At 35.2% G+C, this 14,571-nt stretch overlaps 2 protein-coding genes across 4 annotated transcripts; both read left to right on the top strand.

Moving 5' to 3' along the window:
- The first annotated feature begins 781 nt into the window (after positions 1–781).
- On the top strand, positions 782–4,677 carry LOC112101126 (auxin efflux carrier component 3-like). Its single transcript, XM_024191463.1, has 6 exons — positions 782–2,195; positions 2,313–2,616; positions 2,749–2,834; positions 3,507–3,664; positions 3,774–3,850; positions 3,964–4,677. The coding sequence occupies exons 1-6, from the start codon at positions 914–916 to the stop codon at positions 4,028–4,030; spliced, it is 1,974 nt and encodes a 657-aa protein (XP_024047231.1). The 5' UTR covers positions 782–913; the 3' UTR covers positions 4,031–4,677.
- A 7,713-nt stretch (positions 4,678–12,390) lies between these two features.
- LOC18053314 (probable aquaporin NIP-type) lies at positions 12,391–14,325 on the top strand. Of its 3 annotated transcripts, none has more exons than XM_024191532.1 (5): positions 12,391–12,580; positions 12,658–12,879; positions 13,303–13,500; positions 13,585–13,646; positions 13,746–14,325. In XM_024191532.1, exons 1-5 carry the CDS (start codon positions 12,449–12,451, stop codon positions 13,957–13,959), a joined length of 828 nt encoding a protein of 275 aa, XP_024047300.1. In that variant the 5' UTR covers positions 12,391–12,448; the 3' UTR covers positions 13,960–14,325. The 3 variants fall into 3 exon arrangements, with proteins under 3 accessions (XP_024047300.1, XP_024047301.1, XP_024047302.1); XM_024191533.1 differs by having other exon boundaries at positions 13,585–13,662; positions 13,746–13,912; XM_024191534.1 differs by having other exon boundaries at positions 13,585–13,632; positions 13,746–13,912.
- Positions 14,326–14,571: the final 246 nt, after the last annotated feature.

Below are 14,571 nucleotides of genomic sequence, written 5' to 3' on the forward strand. Positions count from 1 at the left end.
CAAGTACCAAGTGTAATTTATTTTCAAATTTTATCTTTTTAATTAATTTATATTCTTTTATTAACTACATACAATCTTTTTCAAATTAAACTACAACCAAATACTTTTTTGAAAAAGAAATTAAAAAAAAAACAATTACTTGATCCAATAAAAGTTGTAGGATATTAATCCTCGTCTCGTTTTCTATAGCTTTGTAGTACCCTATCTATGTTAGATGATGATTATCTCACATCAAGATTAAGATGGAATCTTATATACAAGAGACACGTTGAAATATTATTTAAGTTCATGAATTTCCATAGCACACATAATTAATTATTTTGAATTAAAATTATTTATTATCTAATTAGAATTACCAAATTCTTTAATACTTTTACTTTTTCTTTTTCTTGAAAAAACATATAAAAAGCCTGAAATGAATTCATGCTTGGTCTGAAGACTGATATTTAACAGAAAATAGAACATGGAAATTAACTCAAAAAGAGAAAGGTAGAAAGAGTTTCCAAGACTCCAAGCCACTGAACTGACTGAAGAAACCCATCCCACATGACAACTGCCACCCGTATTATTATTATTAGTGTCACACTTATTAACAGACCAGACACTTAACTCTTGTCTAGTTAATTTAACCATGTTAGGCGGTTACTTTATGACCCAACTTCGCACTCTTGGCTTACACTTTGCTTAGCTCCCCCACACTGGTCCCCTTTTCGGCTCTCTATATATATTCTCCAAAATTACTAACACTTTCTTGTAAAAATTATTTTCGTTCTCTATCTCTCTCTCTCTCTTTCTATATATATATATGCTTCACTCAGAATTTGCAGAACTAAAACATTCAACACTTGTCCCCCTTCTTCTTCTTCAAGTTAGTTAACTAACGGATTCAGTTTAACTTCAATTCTCTTTGAAAATGATCACCTGGAAAGATCTTTACTCGGTCTTAACGGCTGTGGTTCCTCTTTACGTGGCCATGATCTTGGCCTACGGCTCCGTCCGTTGGTGGAAGATTTTCTCCCCCGACCAATGCTCCGGCATCAACCGTTTTGTCGCAATCTTTGCCGTGCCTTTGCTTTCTTTTCACTTCATCTCCACCAACGATCCATACGCCATGAATTTCAGGTTCATAGCCGCCGACACGCTGCAAAAAATCATCATGCTTTTCGTCCTCGGCATTTGGACTAATTTCACCAAGAACGGGAGTCTTGAGTGGATGATTACGATTTTCTCATTGTCCACATTACCCAACACTCTGGTCATGGGAATCCCTCTGCTCATCGCCATGTACGGCGAATACTCAGGCAGTCTCATGGTACAAGTCGTCGTGTTACAGTGCATTATCTGGTACACTCTCTTGCTCTTCCTCTTCGAGTACCGCGGCGCCAAGATGCTGATCATGGAGCAGTTCCCGGAGACTGCTGCTTCAATCGTTTCTTTCAAAGTTGATTCGGATGTGGTGTCACTTGACGGCCGGGATTTCCTGGAAACCGATGCCGAAATTGGAGATGATGGGAAGCTTCACGTGACCGTCAGGAAATCAAATGCTTCTAGAAGGTCATTAGGCCCGTGCTCTCTGCCGGCATTAACCCCGCGTCCGTCGAACCTCACCGGAGCTGAAATTTACAGCTTGAGTTCGTCGAGGAATCCGACGCCTAGGGGTTCCAATTTTAATCATTCAGATTTTTATTCTATGATGGGTGTCCAAGGTTTCCCAGGAGGAAGATTGTCAAATTTCGGGCCAGCTGATATGTACTCGGTACAATCTTCCAGAGGACCGACACCAAGACCCTCCAATTTTGAAGAAAATAGCGGACAAGCACTGTCTTCTCCCAGATTCGGGTTTTATCCGGCTCAGACAGTCCCAACATCGTACCCTGCACCGAATCCCGAGTTTTCGTCTACCCTCACGAAAAATACGTCCAAGACCGTACAGAACAATCAACAGCAGCAGCAGCAGCAACAACAACAACAGCAGCAGCAGAATGTGAATGTGAATAGTAAAGCAAATCATGATGCTAAAGAGCTTCACATGTTTGTGTGGAGCTCAAGCACATCACCTGTCTCTGAAGGAGGAGGGTTACATGTTTTCGGTGGGACCGATTTCGGAGCCTCCGAGCACTCTGGACGGTCTGATCAAGGTGCTAAAGAGATCAGGATGTTAGTTGCTGATCACCCAGAAAATGGAGAAAATAAAGGTATGATAAAAACAATAATTTATTCAATTAATCTCTATCCATATCCACATACTGTGTATTGATTATCTATTGCTTTTTTTTTTTAAAGTTAATTTTAATTTGTGTTGATGTGTGAAGCCCTTCCGCAAAACGGGGATTTTGGTAGGGAAGATTTCAGATTTGCTGGGAGAGGAGAAGGAGAAGATGATCAAATGGATCATAAAGAAGGTGGACCCGCAGGACTTAACAAGCTGGGATCAAATTCAACGGCTGAGCTACACCCAAAAGCTACCGGAGCTGCAGACGCCGGCATGGGAAAACACATGCCTCCAGCGAGTGTTATGACCCGTCTGATTTTGATCATGGTTTGGCGCAAGCTCATCCGCAACCCTAACACATACTCCAGTCTCATTGGACTTGTTTGGTCTCTAATCGCTTTCAGGTAAGTCACTTACTACCCATGAAATTATTATTAGATTAATAATGCAACGACTGCCATCCAGTTATTGACCAAATTTCATCAATTTTATTTTATAATTGATACGTATATTCATTTTTAATGCTGTTACTGTAGGTGGCATGTGTCAATGCCTAAAATAATAGAGAAGTCAATCTCAATACTGTCAGATGCAGGACTTGGAATGGCTATGTTCAGCTTAGGTGAGTGCCCTTCAATCTTTCCATTTCCTTCACTTTCTCGAGAAATATTCACTCATTATCTTAGCAATCACACATTCTTTTATCTGAAACTGGGCTCCATTTCTATGCAAATGGAACCCGTTTACAGTAACCTGAGAACATGAAATTTCTATACTTAAAAAAGGGACATTTTCAATCATTCAATCACTGTACAGATACAGAATACTAGATTTTTTCACACCGTGTTAAAAGTTGCGGCGCTCAGGATTTTCCCGGAAAATTTTATTTAAATTTTCTTTTTCTTTTTAAATTAGTTGACAGTGGCCATTTCTAAACCACATCAAGATTCAAGCATGGTGTGGTACGACAAGTAATTTGATTGTGATGTTAACGTTAAAGTATGGGCACATTGGTGCAAAGCTGACGGCCATGCAATTTTGTGATCATTATTATTCAAAGAAATTGGAGTTTTTATCTATTGGCTTATAAATTGGTCTGACCACCCGACATGTGGGTCACGCCAGCGACGTCGTTTTGCGGTCCGGGGTCGGTTCGCATTGGTTGAGATAGATGCCGTAATGGTCCATGATATATAGTAATAAGGGTAGTTGGGGGTGAAAACTGTTGAATTCAAATTGATTAACTTAGTGGTCGCAACTAATTTTTTTTTTTTTTTTTTTTTTGTTATGAAAGGTCTGTTTATGGCTTTACAACCAAAGATCATCGCATGTGGGAACTCAGTTGCAACATTTGCCATGGCCGTCAGATTCCTCACCGGTCCGGCCGTCATGGCCGCCGCTTCCATTGCCGTCGGCCTCCGTGGTACCCTCCTCCACGTCGCAATTGTACAGGTAATAATTAATCCTGTCAGGACTCGTGCATGTTAAGAAATTAAAGACTGTAACAGTTAATTCCATTGTCAAACATTAATTATTTCGTCTTAATTATAATATCCCACAGGCTGCACTTCCTCAAGGAATTGTCCCATTTGTGTTTGCTAAAGAGTATAATGTTCATCCAGCAATTCTTAGCACTGCGTAAGTTGAAAAAAAAAATTACATTAATTTTGTAAAATTAATTAGACATAACTTAATAATTTAAGTTCTGGTCTATTTAAAATTCTAACACTTTGAATCATATAACATTGCAGGGTTATCTTTGGAATGTTGATAGCGTTACCAATTACTCTAGTCTACTACATTGTTCTCGGATTGTGAATTTAATTTTCCATAATTATAGCTAGAATACAAGGAATTTTCAGGGAATTTTCATGGCGTTTCACACTTTGGAGCATTTGACTGCTGCATATATATATGCACCGGAATAAATGAACAGTTTCCCAGAAAAAAAATGATTTAATTATGCTCCAAAATATTTGGAGCTCATAATTAGATTATTGGTTAAGAGAAAGCCAGTATATGAGGATCGTGCCCCCATTAGAAGCCAAAGTCGCGCCAATTTTCTAGAGTTTTGAAGAGGAGCGAAGCAAAAGCTCGCGTCTAGCATGAAGGAGACATTATAGAGGAAATCAAGGAAAGAAAATTTGGTGGGTTAGTGAGAATCTAATATTTTCTCTTTGTTCCCGTCATATATGCATGTAAAGTTCGATAATCTCATCAAAATTCATGATCTTTGCCATCATAAAGCGACAAAGGAAACGATTAATCAATTGAAGGAGGAAAGTTTGAGTCCTTTTTTTTTTTTTTTTTTCTGTTAGTGTTGGGTTTGATTGTCCGTAGATAAGGCAATTATTTGCGTTTGTCGTTTTTCTTGCTTTGTAATATTATATCTAGGTTTTCAATCTATGATAATTAGTCAAGCATGAGCTTGTTAATACAAAGATGATGATATATTTTTTTGGTCACTTGGACAAAGACATATCTCTATAAAACTTTGACGCAAAGAAAGCAAAATTGTGGAGAAAAAAAGTTAACAGTGAGAGTAAGTGAAGGATATTTGAAGGCACATTGTCTTTCCACTTTGTGGGGTTTCTTATACTTTTGCTTATGCGAAAAGCACTTTTTAGGGCCCTCACTTTTGTTGAAGGTGAGTGAGAGAGAAAAGCGGAAAGATATCTGCGGTCAAAAGCAGCTACCTTGTTAGCTTACTTTTGCTTTTGGCTTTTGATCAATTCGCCCACAACCTTACCCTACTTCTAATTTGAGGTTTTAACTTTAAAGAAAAATAAAAAATAAAAATTGGGTTGTAGGGTGATCAACAACACTTTTTTTTCTCTTTTTTAACAATAAAATTAAAGCCATGGCATGTGACACCTCAAATTCTATCTCGTTTTGGCTCATCATGGTCACAAGACATAGCCACAAAAGTTGTTGTGGGTCGATCAGTTAATCATCTATGATCCCAACAATAAATGGTCTATCACATGAAATAATGAGGTGGAATTCTTTTAATTTCATTTTTTTGGCATAGCTTTGAAAATAATTTGTACCATATACATGGATCTAATTCTTAACTAATCTTATGTTTTCAAATTGAATTTATATTATCCGTAATACGCTCAGGGCTAACATCCCTGATCTTAAGATCAATAATTAAAGGCCTTTCTCATTTCTAAAGAAAAGGCATGAGTTTTTGTATTTATAAATAGTCCCTCTCAAAAATATTTTGCAATTCTATAACTAGTCCGAAATATTTTTATTACATTGCATCTAACTATTTATTTATTTTTATTACATTGCATTTAAACCACATCTTTTAAAGGTAGAGGTTATAAAGTCCCAATCAATCCTTAATTATTCTTATCTTCTTATGATTCGAGTTCGGATGACTAATCAAATAAAACTATTTGAAAGTTGTTCCATTATGACCTAATGGATATTTTATCCATATTTCATAGATATTTACAATAATACCACAATTAAATCACATCTCCTAAAGATTGCTTTGAAAATACGAATTAAACACTATTTTTATGTATAATAGATCAATTGTATGGTAATGTCATTAACTTCATTACCATAACAAGGGATTCAAATTCTTTTAGTAGCGTGTAGAGGTAGATTTTCTCTTAAAAAAAGTTATGGGGTAATTTTTTAATTTCAGAATTTTGAACTGCATTTTTTTTAGATTCCCTATTTTAATATTAATATAATTATATTATTGAAAAAGGCAAAAAAAAAAATAGATGGGTGAGGATAATAATACCGATTTAAAAAAAAGAAACATTTACAACATTCCCATCAATCAAAAGCACGAATTGATTAATTACTTCTTAATTATCCATTGGCAACTCCAAAATTTAACTTTAATGGGATGTAGCGTTGGAAGGGAACATACGCAGAGCAAAATTGCTTTGAAACCTTAACTTTTCCACAACCATCAGGCCATCAAATCTATTCAAATTAGCAACTCCCATAGTTTTTTTTTTTAAAAAAAAAGAAAGAGGTTTCTTAGAATTACTCTCAATTTTTAGTTTTAAACTTAACTTAAAAATGGTGAATTAAGAATTGGGAAGAGTTTAAAAATTCTAAAGAAAACTTGCATTAAAGCTCGTAAGACCAACATGCCTCGCTCGAAAGCGATTGGTCTTTGTGCAATTGACAGACAAAGCCACCGTTGCTTGTACGATTTCACATGGTTTTGTTCGAAGACTGCAACAAATGGCTCGTAGCCTCACGTGTGCTTCAACCTCATGTATTGTGTCTTTCTATGCAACTTTTTTTTTTTTTTTCCCCTCTCTCTCCCAAGCTGCGAAATTTGGGCATTTGAATGGTCCAAAAAATATGGAAAAAGCAACTCAAGCTAAAAAGTCAAAGCTCGACAGCTTGCCTTTGACAGGAACAGTTTATTTGAAAAAGACAGAATATGAATAGGCCCAAACAGGTTGAATAAAGTGATTAGCCCAAATGGCATATGATCAAAGCCCACTTCATGCTGTTGACTGGTATATTGTCAAGCCAGTTGGCAAAAGGACCCCTTTTTTCTTTTTTGGTTGATTTAATTGTAAATCCAAATTCATGTAAAAGGGAGAAGTACAAAGGCAATTGCAAAGATACAAAACAAAAGAAGGCAGGCAGGCAGCAGCCTAATGGCTAGGAATTAGGCAAGCTCAATCAATCAATCTCATACTAGCAAACATACTCAAAAGAACAAATATAATAGTATTAGTTTTATTCAACGGTCAGCAACTTATTATTGTACACACACTAGTCGATCCATTCCCATGTGTTATGAAAGATATGCAAAATCACCATCATTATATTGGCTTCTACTTTCTAGCTACCTCTATCCTGCATAGCTAGCTAGCTATCTATTTAGCTTTTATTTCGATGTCTCCATCTTCTTGTTCTCTACTTTCTCCCAAAGTTTGATGATGTTACATGAACCTCAAGCATATAATTTTTCGATTGCTTGTCGTCCATTTATACGTGCATGGTCCCCTTGTTTTCATTATCCCACTACTATTTATCGATGTTTTACAAGGTACATATTCTTAAGCTGTTAAAAGTTAATGGAGAAGCTAGCACTGCCTTTCGTATGTAACACGTACGTGGTTATATATCTTTTTACAATTAAGTTTATTTTGTTGGGAACCATCCACTAGTTATATGGTAATCCACACCAACGTATTGGAGTCTCATCTGTGCATTAGTTTGAGAAGATGTTTATTTTGAATATTTAGAATTGGATTAGTCTCATTCTGAGACTAATTACCTAGTTTAACACACCATAGCTAATCCAGTAGGCAGGATGTCCCAATCGAATTCTAATTATAAACATCAGTAGATTTGTATTATAAAATTCTAAAAGCAAAACCGTTAAGCATGTAATACATTTCAAATTATTTTGTGAGGAGATCACGGTTTTTACAGTTCATCAGTTGGGACAAGAATCATGTTAAACCAGTACACGCTTTCAGTATATACTTTTTAGGCAAAATAGAGGTGTCGTTCAAATGCTTTCAATCTAATAGAACAACGAAGCAGAAGCGACAATGACCATCGGATAATGATCGGACGGACCACGTGGTACCAAGTCAATAAATATAATACAACATGCATGCATGCATGCATGATGAATTCATTCATTCATGCATGCATGCATGCGACCCATCGCTCAAATCCTGTGTGGCTCCCATGTTTGTTTCTGAAATCGACAGCTAGACATACAAATGCATGGATGGTTAAGCGCAAATCATCGATCCATGCACGCGTGGCAAAGGGTTAAAGGGCATACGTGGGTCCAATATCATGTGGGTGCCATACTGATGATCATGTGATGTTTAGGGCTAGAGCTTGTGATTGAAGCCAAACAAGGAAAACAAGCAGCAAAGTCCGAGTGTTATTATCATTATTGTTGCAAGTGGGGATGGAGAGAAGGGAAAGTTGGAGAAGAAGATAGGATCCAACGTGTGTTTGAGAATGAAGTGTAATTTTACCAAGAAAAGTTATACGAATAAATGAAAATTGGATTCGCCTTATTCACGATTATTCATTTTGATTGTGTTCTTTTGGATTCAGATGAGAATTAATGGATATATATGATCAGATGGATTGGTCGATGGACCATAAAGTTGACAAAAACTCTGCTATTTGGGGTCCCACGTACCTTTAATTGAGGGAGTCTACTAGCCACCAAGCGATATGTAAGCGTAGATTGTGTGGCTGATTTTGAATGGCTCAAAAGTTGTCCCAAATAATAGCCCCATGCAACTCAACTGCCCTTAAAGATTTTAGTATATGGCATAGGCATATATGTCTTTGAAATTTGAACCAATGATTTGTGCATAAAATGTTTTATTATGCTTTTCGTTAATAAGGTTGTTTATTTTCGAATCCGACAAAAAGATGGGGATTTATTTGCCATTCGGATAAGCTACAAACATGAATATTACTTTAATTTTGTGATTATTATATGATAGTTTAATTTGTAAGGATATTTCGAAATTGGTTCAGTATAGAGATTTAGATGAAGGATAGATATATTCTCTAGATCTTTTTTTATTAAAAAAAATGGTTTTATATGCAAGAATTTGTGAAGATTAATCTTACATTTTTCAGGTAATTAAGCTCGCGAAATAAGAGAACCATTTGCTCTTTAGTTTTCTAGCTTTTCTGCTGCGTTGTTTCAATTTCTTTTGTGTGTGTGTGTGCGTGCGCAAAATTAATTGTCTGATTTTATATATTTGGGGGTAACATAACTGGTAAGGTTCATTTATTAAATATCTTCTTGATTTGCTGTTCTCGTTTCTTTTAATTCTAAACAAAGTTTTCTTTCTCAGCGTTCATCTAGAAAAAGTTAAATAATAATAATAATAATAATAATAATAATAATAATAATATATTATTTATTATTATTATTAAAAACACGTACGACAATAACGCAACAAAATGAAGCAATATGCACACACAAAAAAATAAAAAAAGTAAATATAATATGTCTCTATGTGTGTATGAAATAATAATTGTTTTGAGACATTATCTAAAATAATTCAACACAAATAATTAATTATGATATGATAATTGACGATCATTCTTGATTACGTGGGCTCAAAAGTTATCGACCACGAGTAGGCCAAGAAGAAGAAGAACATACGCTGCTGTCCTCGTGCGCATGGCTTCATTCTTCAGGGTACATAAGGGTCATGATCCGATTTGTTGCCTCAAAAAAAATCATATAAAATTAGCAAATCAATCCAAATAATTAATAACCATACAAGAAAATTCAAAATATCCTTAATGATTTTAGTTATGACTAAACTTTACTATTCAATCAATTAATTAACCTACAAATTACGGATTAATGTATTCAAGTTAATCCTACAGTAGTTAAATTTATTCATGGCGAAATATATTAGATACGTGGCTTGGTATTTTAAAATATCAATATTCCACAGTACTAAGAAAATAGAGCACAAATTAGGTTATATGCGTAAATCAATTATAGTGTGGTAAAAAGTTCACGAGGAAAAGAGTGACGTGCACGAAACCAAGCTTAAAAGAGGAGTCTATTCTGGAGACCTCTTAAATAACTCAAAATCCCACCGTTCCTTGGGCCCTTTGTTTATTTAATCGGCTTGTGTAAGCCCTTGGCTCTCTTCAATTTTCTTTGTTGTTTGTTTTCTTTCTGCTATTCAAGTCTATCGGGTTTCCTTCAATTTTTTTTGTTGTTTATTTTCTTTCGACTGTTTAAGCCTATTGTTCGACTTACTTTAAGCTCTGGGTTTTCTTCAATTCTTTTTGCCATTTGTTTTCTTTTAGCTATTTAACTTTTTCTTTAATTTTCTTTATCATTTATCTTCTTTCGACTGTTCAAGTCTATCGTGCTTGCGCGTCTTGACTGTTTTGCTGTTCACAGCTTCAATCGCTGTTTCGAACTACTCTTTGGTGTATTACTCTATGTTTGCCAACAAAATATATACCCAAATCATGTATGAGATAAGATCATAATTGGTTTACATCATAGTTTTGGCCACTAGAGAAATAAATTTCATGCATGTGGGGCATGGACCAAAAACATTTAAGTTTGGCTCGGACGAAAATAAATACATGCAAACAAAAGTTGATCGATAAAGAGAGAAAAGGTCATGGTCAGTGTTGGGTGATCCACAGACACAAGCTTGGTATATGGACCAAAATCACAATGACTGGGACCATGATCGAATATGGATTCGGTTCTTTTGAAAGAGACGGTGCAAGCAAAAAAATTTAAAAGGAAAAAGAGACACTTTCCCTTCAATTGCAAAATTTTAGGGATACATCTTGTCAAATAATGACCCCATGTTCTTGCTTTTGGTTTTTTGCATCTCCTTTTTGCTAACTTTTGAAATTGAGTTCATAATTTATCTTTAAAAGAGGCTGCCTTTTTTGAATTTAGTGGACATGGGTGATTCTCAGAAGGCAGAAGAGAATGTGGGTGGGTTTTTTGGGCTATTATCTGATTTAATGGACCAAATTGTTGGGTGATAATGGACTGGCCTTTTAGAACTACAATTAATTAAGCTAAGGGTGGAGCCCCTAACACACTTTCAAAACTCCACTTTTATATTTGTAACTTTACCGTTTAACGAAACAAAAAATGACTGAATTAAGACCAAGAGGAAGAGGGATATAAAATATCCAAGTTAATGACGGATTAATTACCCACATGAGGGACATATTAGAGGGTTTGTTGATCCTAATCATTTGACCTATTTTGGTATGTTCATCCAATTCGACACGGTAGATTTTGGTCCCACGAATTTTGTTAGGTGGAAAAGTTGGATAGCTGAGTAGAAATGACTCACCTTTTCAAGTTTCTAACGGCGGGTCGTTGCAGTATTTCCTTCTCTTTCTTCTCTCATTTTCCTTTTTCTTTTTCTCTACTCTACACCAAATTACATGTTCACACGGCTGATGGCTTACAAAAATATTCAACAGAACCACACCGGCCGTTCTCTATTTTCTCTTCCTTTCGGTTCCCTACTTTATCCCATAACTTAACCCTTTTCCCCTCCTTTTTTGGGTTATTTCCACCCAACCCCTATATGTTTTGACATTTTTCACTGTACGCCCAAATATTTCGACAATTTCCACTGCACCCCCATTTCGATTAATTTGACTATTATTTTTAATGGAACTGTTTGAAATTTAACTAATTGTCAGAAATGCCCCTTATCTTGAATTGATATTTACATTAAAAATTCTTAATTAAAGGTAATTACACAATAATCCCATCAATTAACTTATCGAGTAAATTTAATTTATCATAGTCAAATAATATTTAAGGTATGAACTTTCAAATTTGTCCTTTGACTGTTAGAATAAACAGTCAAATTAACAGATTTGGATGTGTGGTAGAAATTATTAAAACATTTGGGGGTGTGGTGAAAAATATCAAAACATTTGGGAGTAGGACGGAATTAACCATTTTTTGTTTTCCTTTGTTTCAGTATGGGGGATGTGGGGTTTTGTTGCATAAATGTAGGTGCATTTAGTAATAATATATTTCAGAAGCCCCAGTTGCAATTGGGCAGGCGAGGGACTAGTTTTCTTTTGGTAGCCTAGGGCTAACATATGCAAATTCGATGAATTAATTAAAATCTACTTTAAAATGTATCAATCCAACTATATTCTTTTTTTTTTATGCCCTCAATCCAACTATATTCGATGTTACTTGGGAAGTCCACTACGTTAAAAGCCCAACAAAATCAAAAAAGGAAATGAAATAACCATTTGATTAACGAGTAATGATTCAGCTACAAACTCTTGTACAAACTGATGTGATATGATAAAATTGGTTGAATTAAATATCACTTGGCCCACATGATTTGTTTTTATTAATTTATATTTTCATTCAACCAATGAATTAATGCCACATTAGTTTGTACAAAATAAATTTGTACAAGAGTTTATAACTGTATCATTACTCTTGATTAACAGAGTAATTAGTTGTCCACAAATTTCCCTTTAGTGGTAGTTAATTTTAAGGCCTAAATTTCATGAGAAACAAAGACTCTTACCTCCATTGACTACTCACTAAACCAGCTAAACCATCAATTTTCAGATAATCCAAAATTAGCTGCAAGATCTTCCATAAAAATTTGTATGACTTAACGTGCAAGAAACAATGGGAGAAATTAAGTGGAAACTTTTTGATAGATTTTGATACCATATTGCTTAAAGAATAAAAATAATATGTCCACACCAGATATAATACAAGTAGAAGAAGGTAACGAGCCATGCACTACTCCTGCCTCAACAAAATGCAGCAAAATTTCTGATGCAAGGAATTCATCTCCATCACCAGTTCTTCAACTCCTCCAAAAGGTAATAATTTTATGTTTATTATGAGTAAAATGTGATTTTTTTTTTAAATGATAGGATTTTTGGCTTCTGACTTGCAGGCAATTGCAGAGGTGATTGGAACATATTTCCTGATATTTACCGGATGTGGGTCTGTTGCTGTGAATAAGATATATGGGTCTGTAACATTTCCAGGGATATGTGTAGTATGGGGTCTAATTGTAATGGTCATGATTTATTCTGTCGGTCATATTTCTGGTGCTCATTTCAATCCTGCGGTCACCATCACTTTTGCCATCTTTAGACATTTTCCTCGCAAACAGGCAAGCTTTTCTTATGTACAGTATTAGTACCCTCTTATAATCAATTCAAACTCAGTTTTCCCTAGAATATTCAAATTTGTGTTTCCTGGCAGAGTTAGAATCCTCCCCCCTTGGGACGAGCTCTCTCATAAACTTTCAAAATCTTATGATTTATTCCGCTTGTATTCTGACTCAGGAAAAGCTCGTAATCAGATCACGAGAAAATTCTGATCTTGCTGACCGTTAAAATAAACTTTATTAACTCTGTTATACAAATTAATATACAAAGAGTTTCATAATCAATGCTTTGATTTTGACGATATTTGTCTTTGAACAGTTCCTTGCACAAATTATGCTCCAAGTTTTAACATAATACTTGCATCATTATCAGACATTCGTGCCTGAGAATTCGTTATTGAGTAAAGTTTGATGTTAATCTTGCAGGTGCCTATATACATTGTGGCTCAGCTGCTGGGATCAGTTCTTGCCAGCGGATCGTTATATCTCATATTTGATGTGAAAGATGAAGCCTTTTTTGGGACAATACCAGTTGGAACCAATGTGCAATCTTTTGTCCTCGAGATCATAATTTCTTTTCTCTTAATGTTTGTCATTTCTGGTGTTGCCACAGATAATAGATCAGTGAGTCAACAGTCAACTCTAATATTATTCTCATTAATCTTAAAAAAAAAAATCATTCATATACTATTGATGTTTCCTTGGCAGATTGGAGAACTTGCAGGAATTGCTATTGGAATGACAATACTATTAAACGTATTGGTTGCCGGGTACCCTAATTCATATGTATATGTTGTTCAACTAATCAAATTGCTTTCCGAAAGCAAAGAAATATTTTTAACAAAATTTAGTTGATTGACTACTAACAGGCCAGTTTCCGGGGCATCGATGAATCCAGCGAGGAGCTTAGGTCCTGCAATAGTGATGCACCAATACAAGGGACTTTGGGTTTATATCGCAGGACCAATAATCGGAACCATTCTCGGAGGCTTAGCTTATAATATGATTAGATTCACAGATAAACCTCTCCGGGAGATTACCAAAAGTGGATCTTTTCTCAAAAGCTTCTCCAGGCCGCCATAGAATTTAATTCTTACTAATCATTATGCCTCATCAATAATTTCTCATTTCTCTTAATTAACCTGAAGATTAAAATAGATAACAAAATTAGAAATTGGTGTAGTGTAACAAGGTAGCAGGTTTAGCTTAGTTAAATTTTCAGGTTAGAAATCAAATGAAGCAAACTTTTAATTTGTGTTTATGTTTATCAAAGACCAGATTGAAGGCAAATAATTAATGCTACGCCTACAGATCTGGCACATGTTGATGAAAAACAAAGATAAGAAGGACCAACAAATGAAAAAGTCAAGAACGGCCAGGAACATCTTTGAAATACTCTTGTTGGAGTGCTTCTGCAGCTGTGATTCTCTTGTCTGGATCCATCCCGAGCATTTTCTGTGGTTTTGTATTAAAAATTAATATCACTAACTACGCTCGCTCAAAATTCAAACTAAAATATAATTTGGACCACCCTGATTATGAATCCGATGGCACAAATCATAAATAAACTTACAGAGATAAGGTCAATTCCAGCTGGTTCAAGACCAGGAAACCCGTTTGTCAAATGATCCCTCAAGCTCAATTTACAAAAGGACGGTTTTCTTGATTTTCTTCGCGCAATAAACTTCATACAAA

This window comes from Citrus clementina, unplaced genomic scaffold (assembly GCF_000493195.1).
Source record: "Citrus clementina cultivar Clemenules unplaced genomic scaffold, Citrus_clementina_v1.0 scaffold_2, whole genome shotgun sequence".
Classification (NCBI taxonomy): Eukaryota; Viridiplantae; Streptophyta; class Magnoliopsida; order Sapindales; family Rutaceae; genus Citrus; species Citrus x clementina.

Coding starts and splice junctions, on each gene's coding strand:
- LOC112101126 (XM_024191463.1), top strand. CDS start 914: ATGATCACCTGGAAAGATCTTTACTCGGTCTTAACGGCTGTGGTTCCT. Junction 2,196..2,312: donor AGAAAATGGAGAAAATAAAG/GTATGATAAAAA, acceptor TGATGTGTGAAG/CCCTTCCGCAAAACGGGGAT. Junction 2,835..3,506: donor AATGGCTATGTTCAGCTTAG/GTGAGTGCCCTT, acceptor TTGTTATGAAAG/GTCTGTTTATGGCTTTACAA.
- LOC18053314 (XM_024191532.1), top strand. CDS start 12,449: ATGTCCACACCAGATATAATACAAGTAGAAGAAGGTAACGAGCCATGC. Junction 12,880..13,302: donor GACATTTTCCTCGCAAACAG/GCAAGCTTTTCT, acceptor TTAATCTTGCAG/GTGCCTATATACATTGTGGC. Junction 13,501..13,584: donor TTGCCACAGATAATAGATCA/GTGAGTCAACAG, acceptor TTTCCTTGGCAG/ATTGGAGAACTTGCAGGAAT.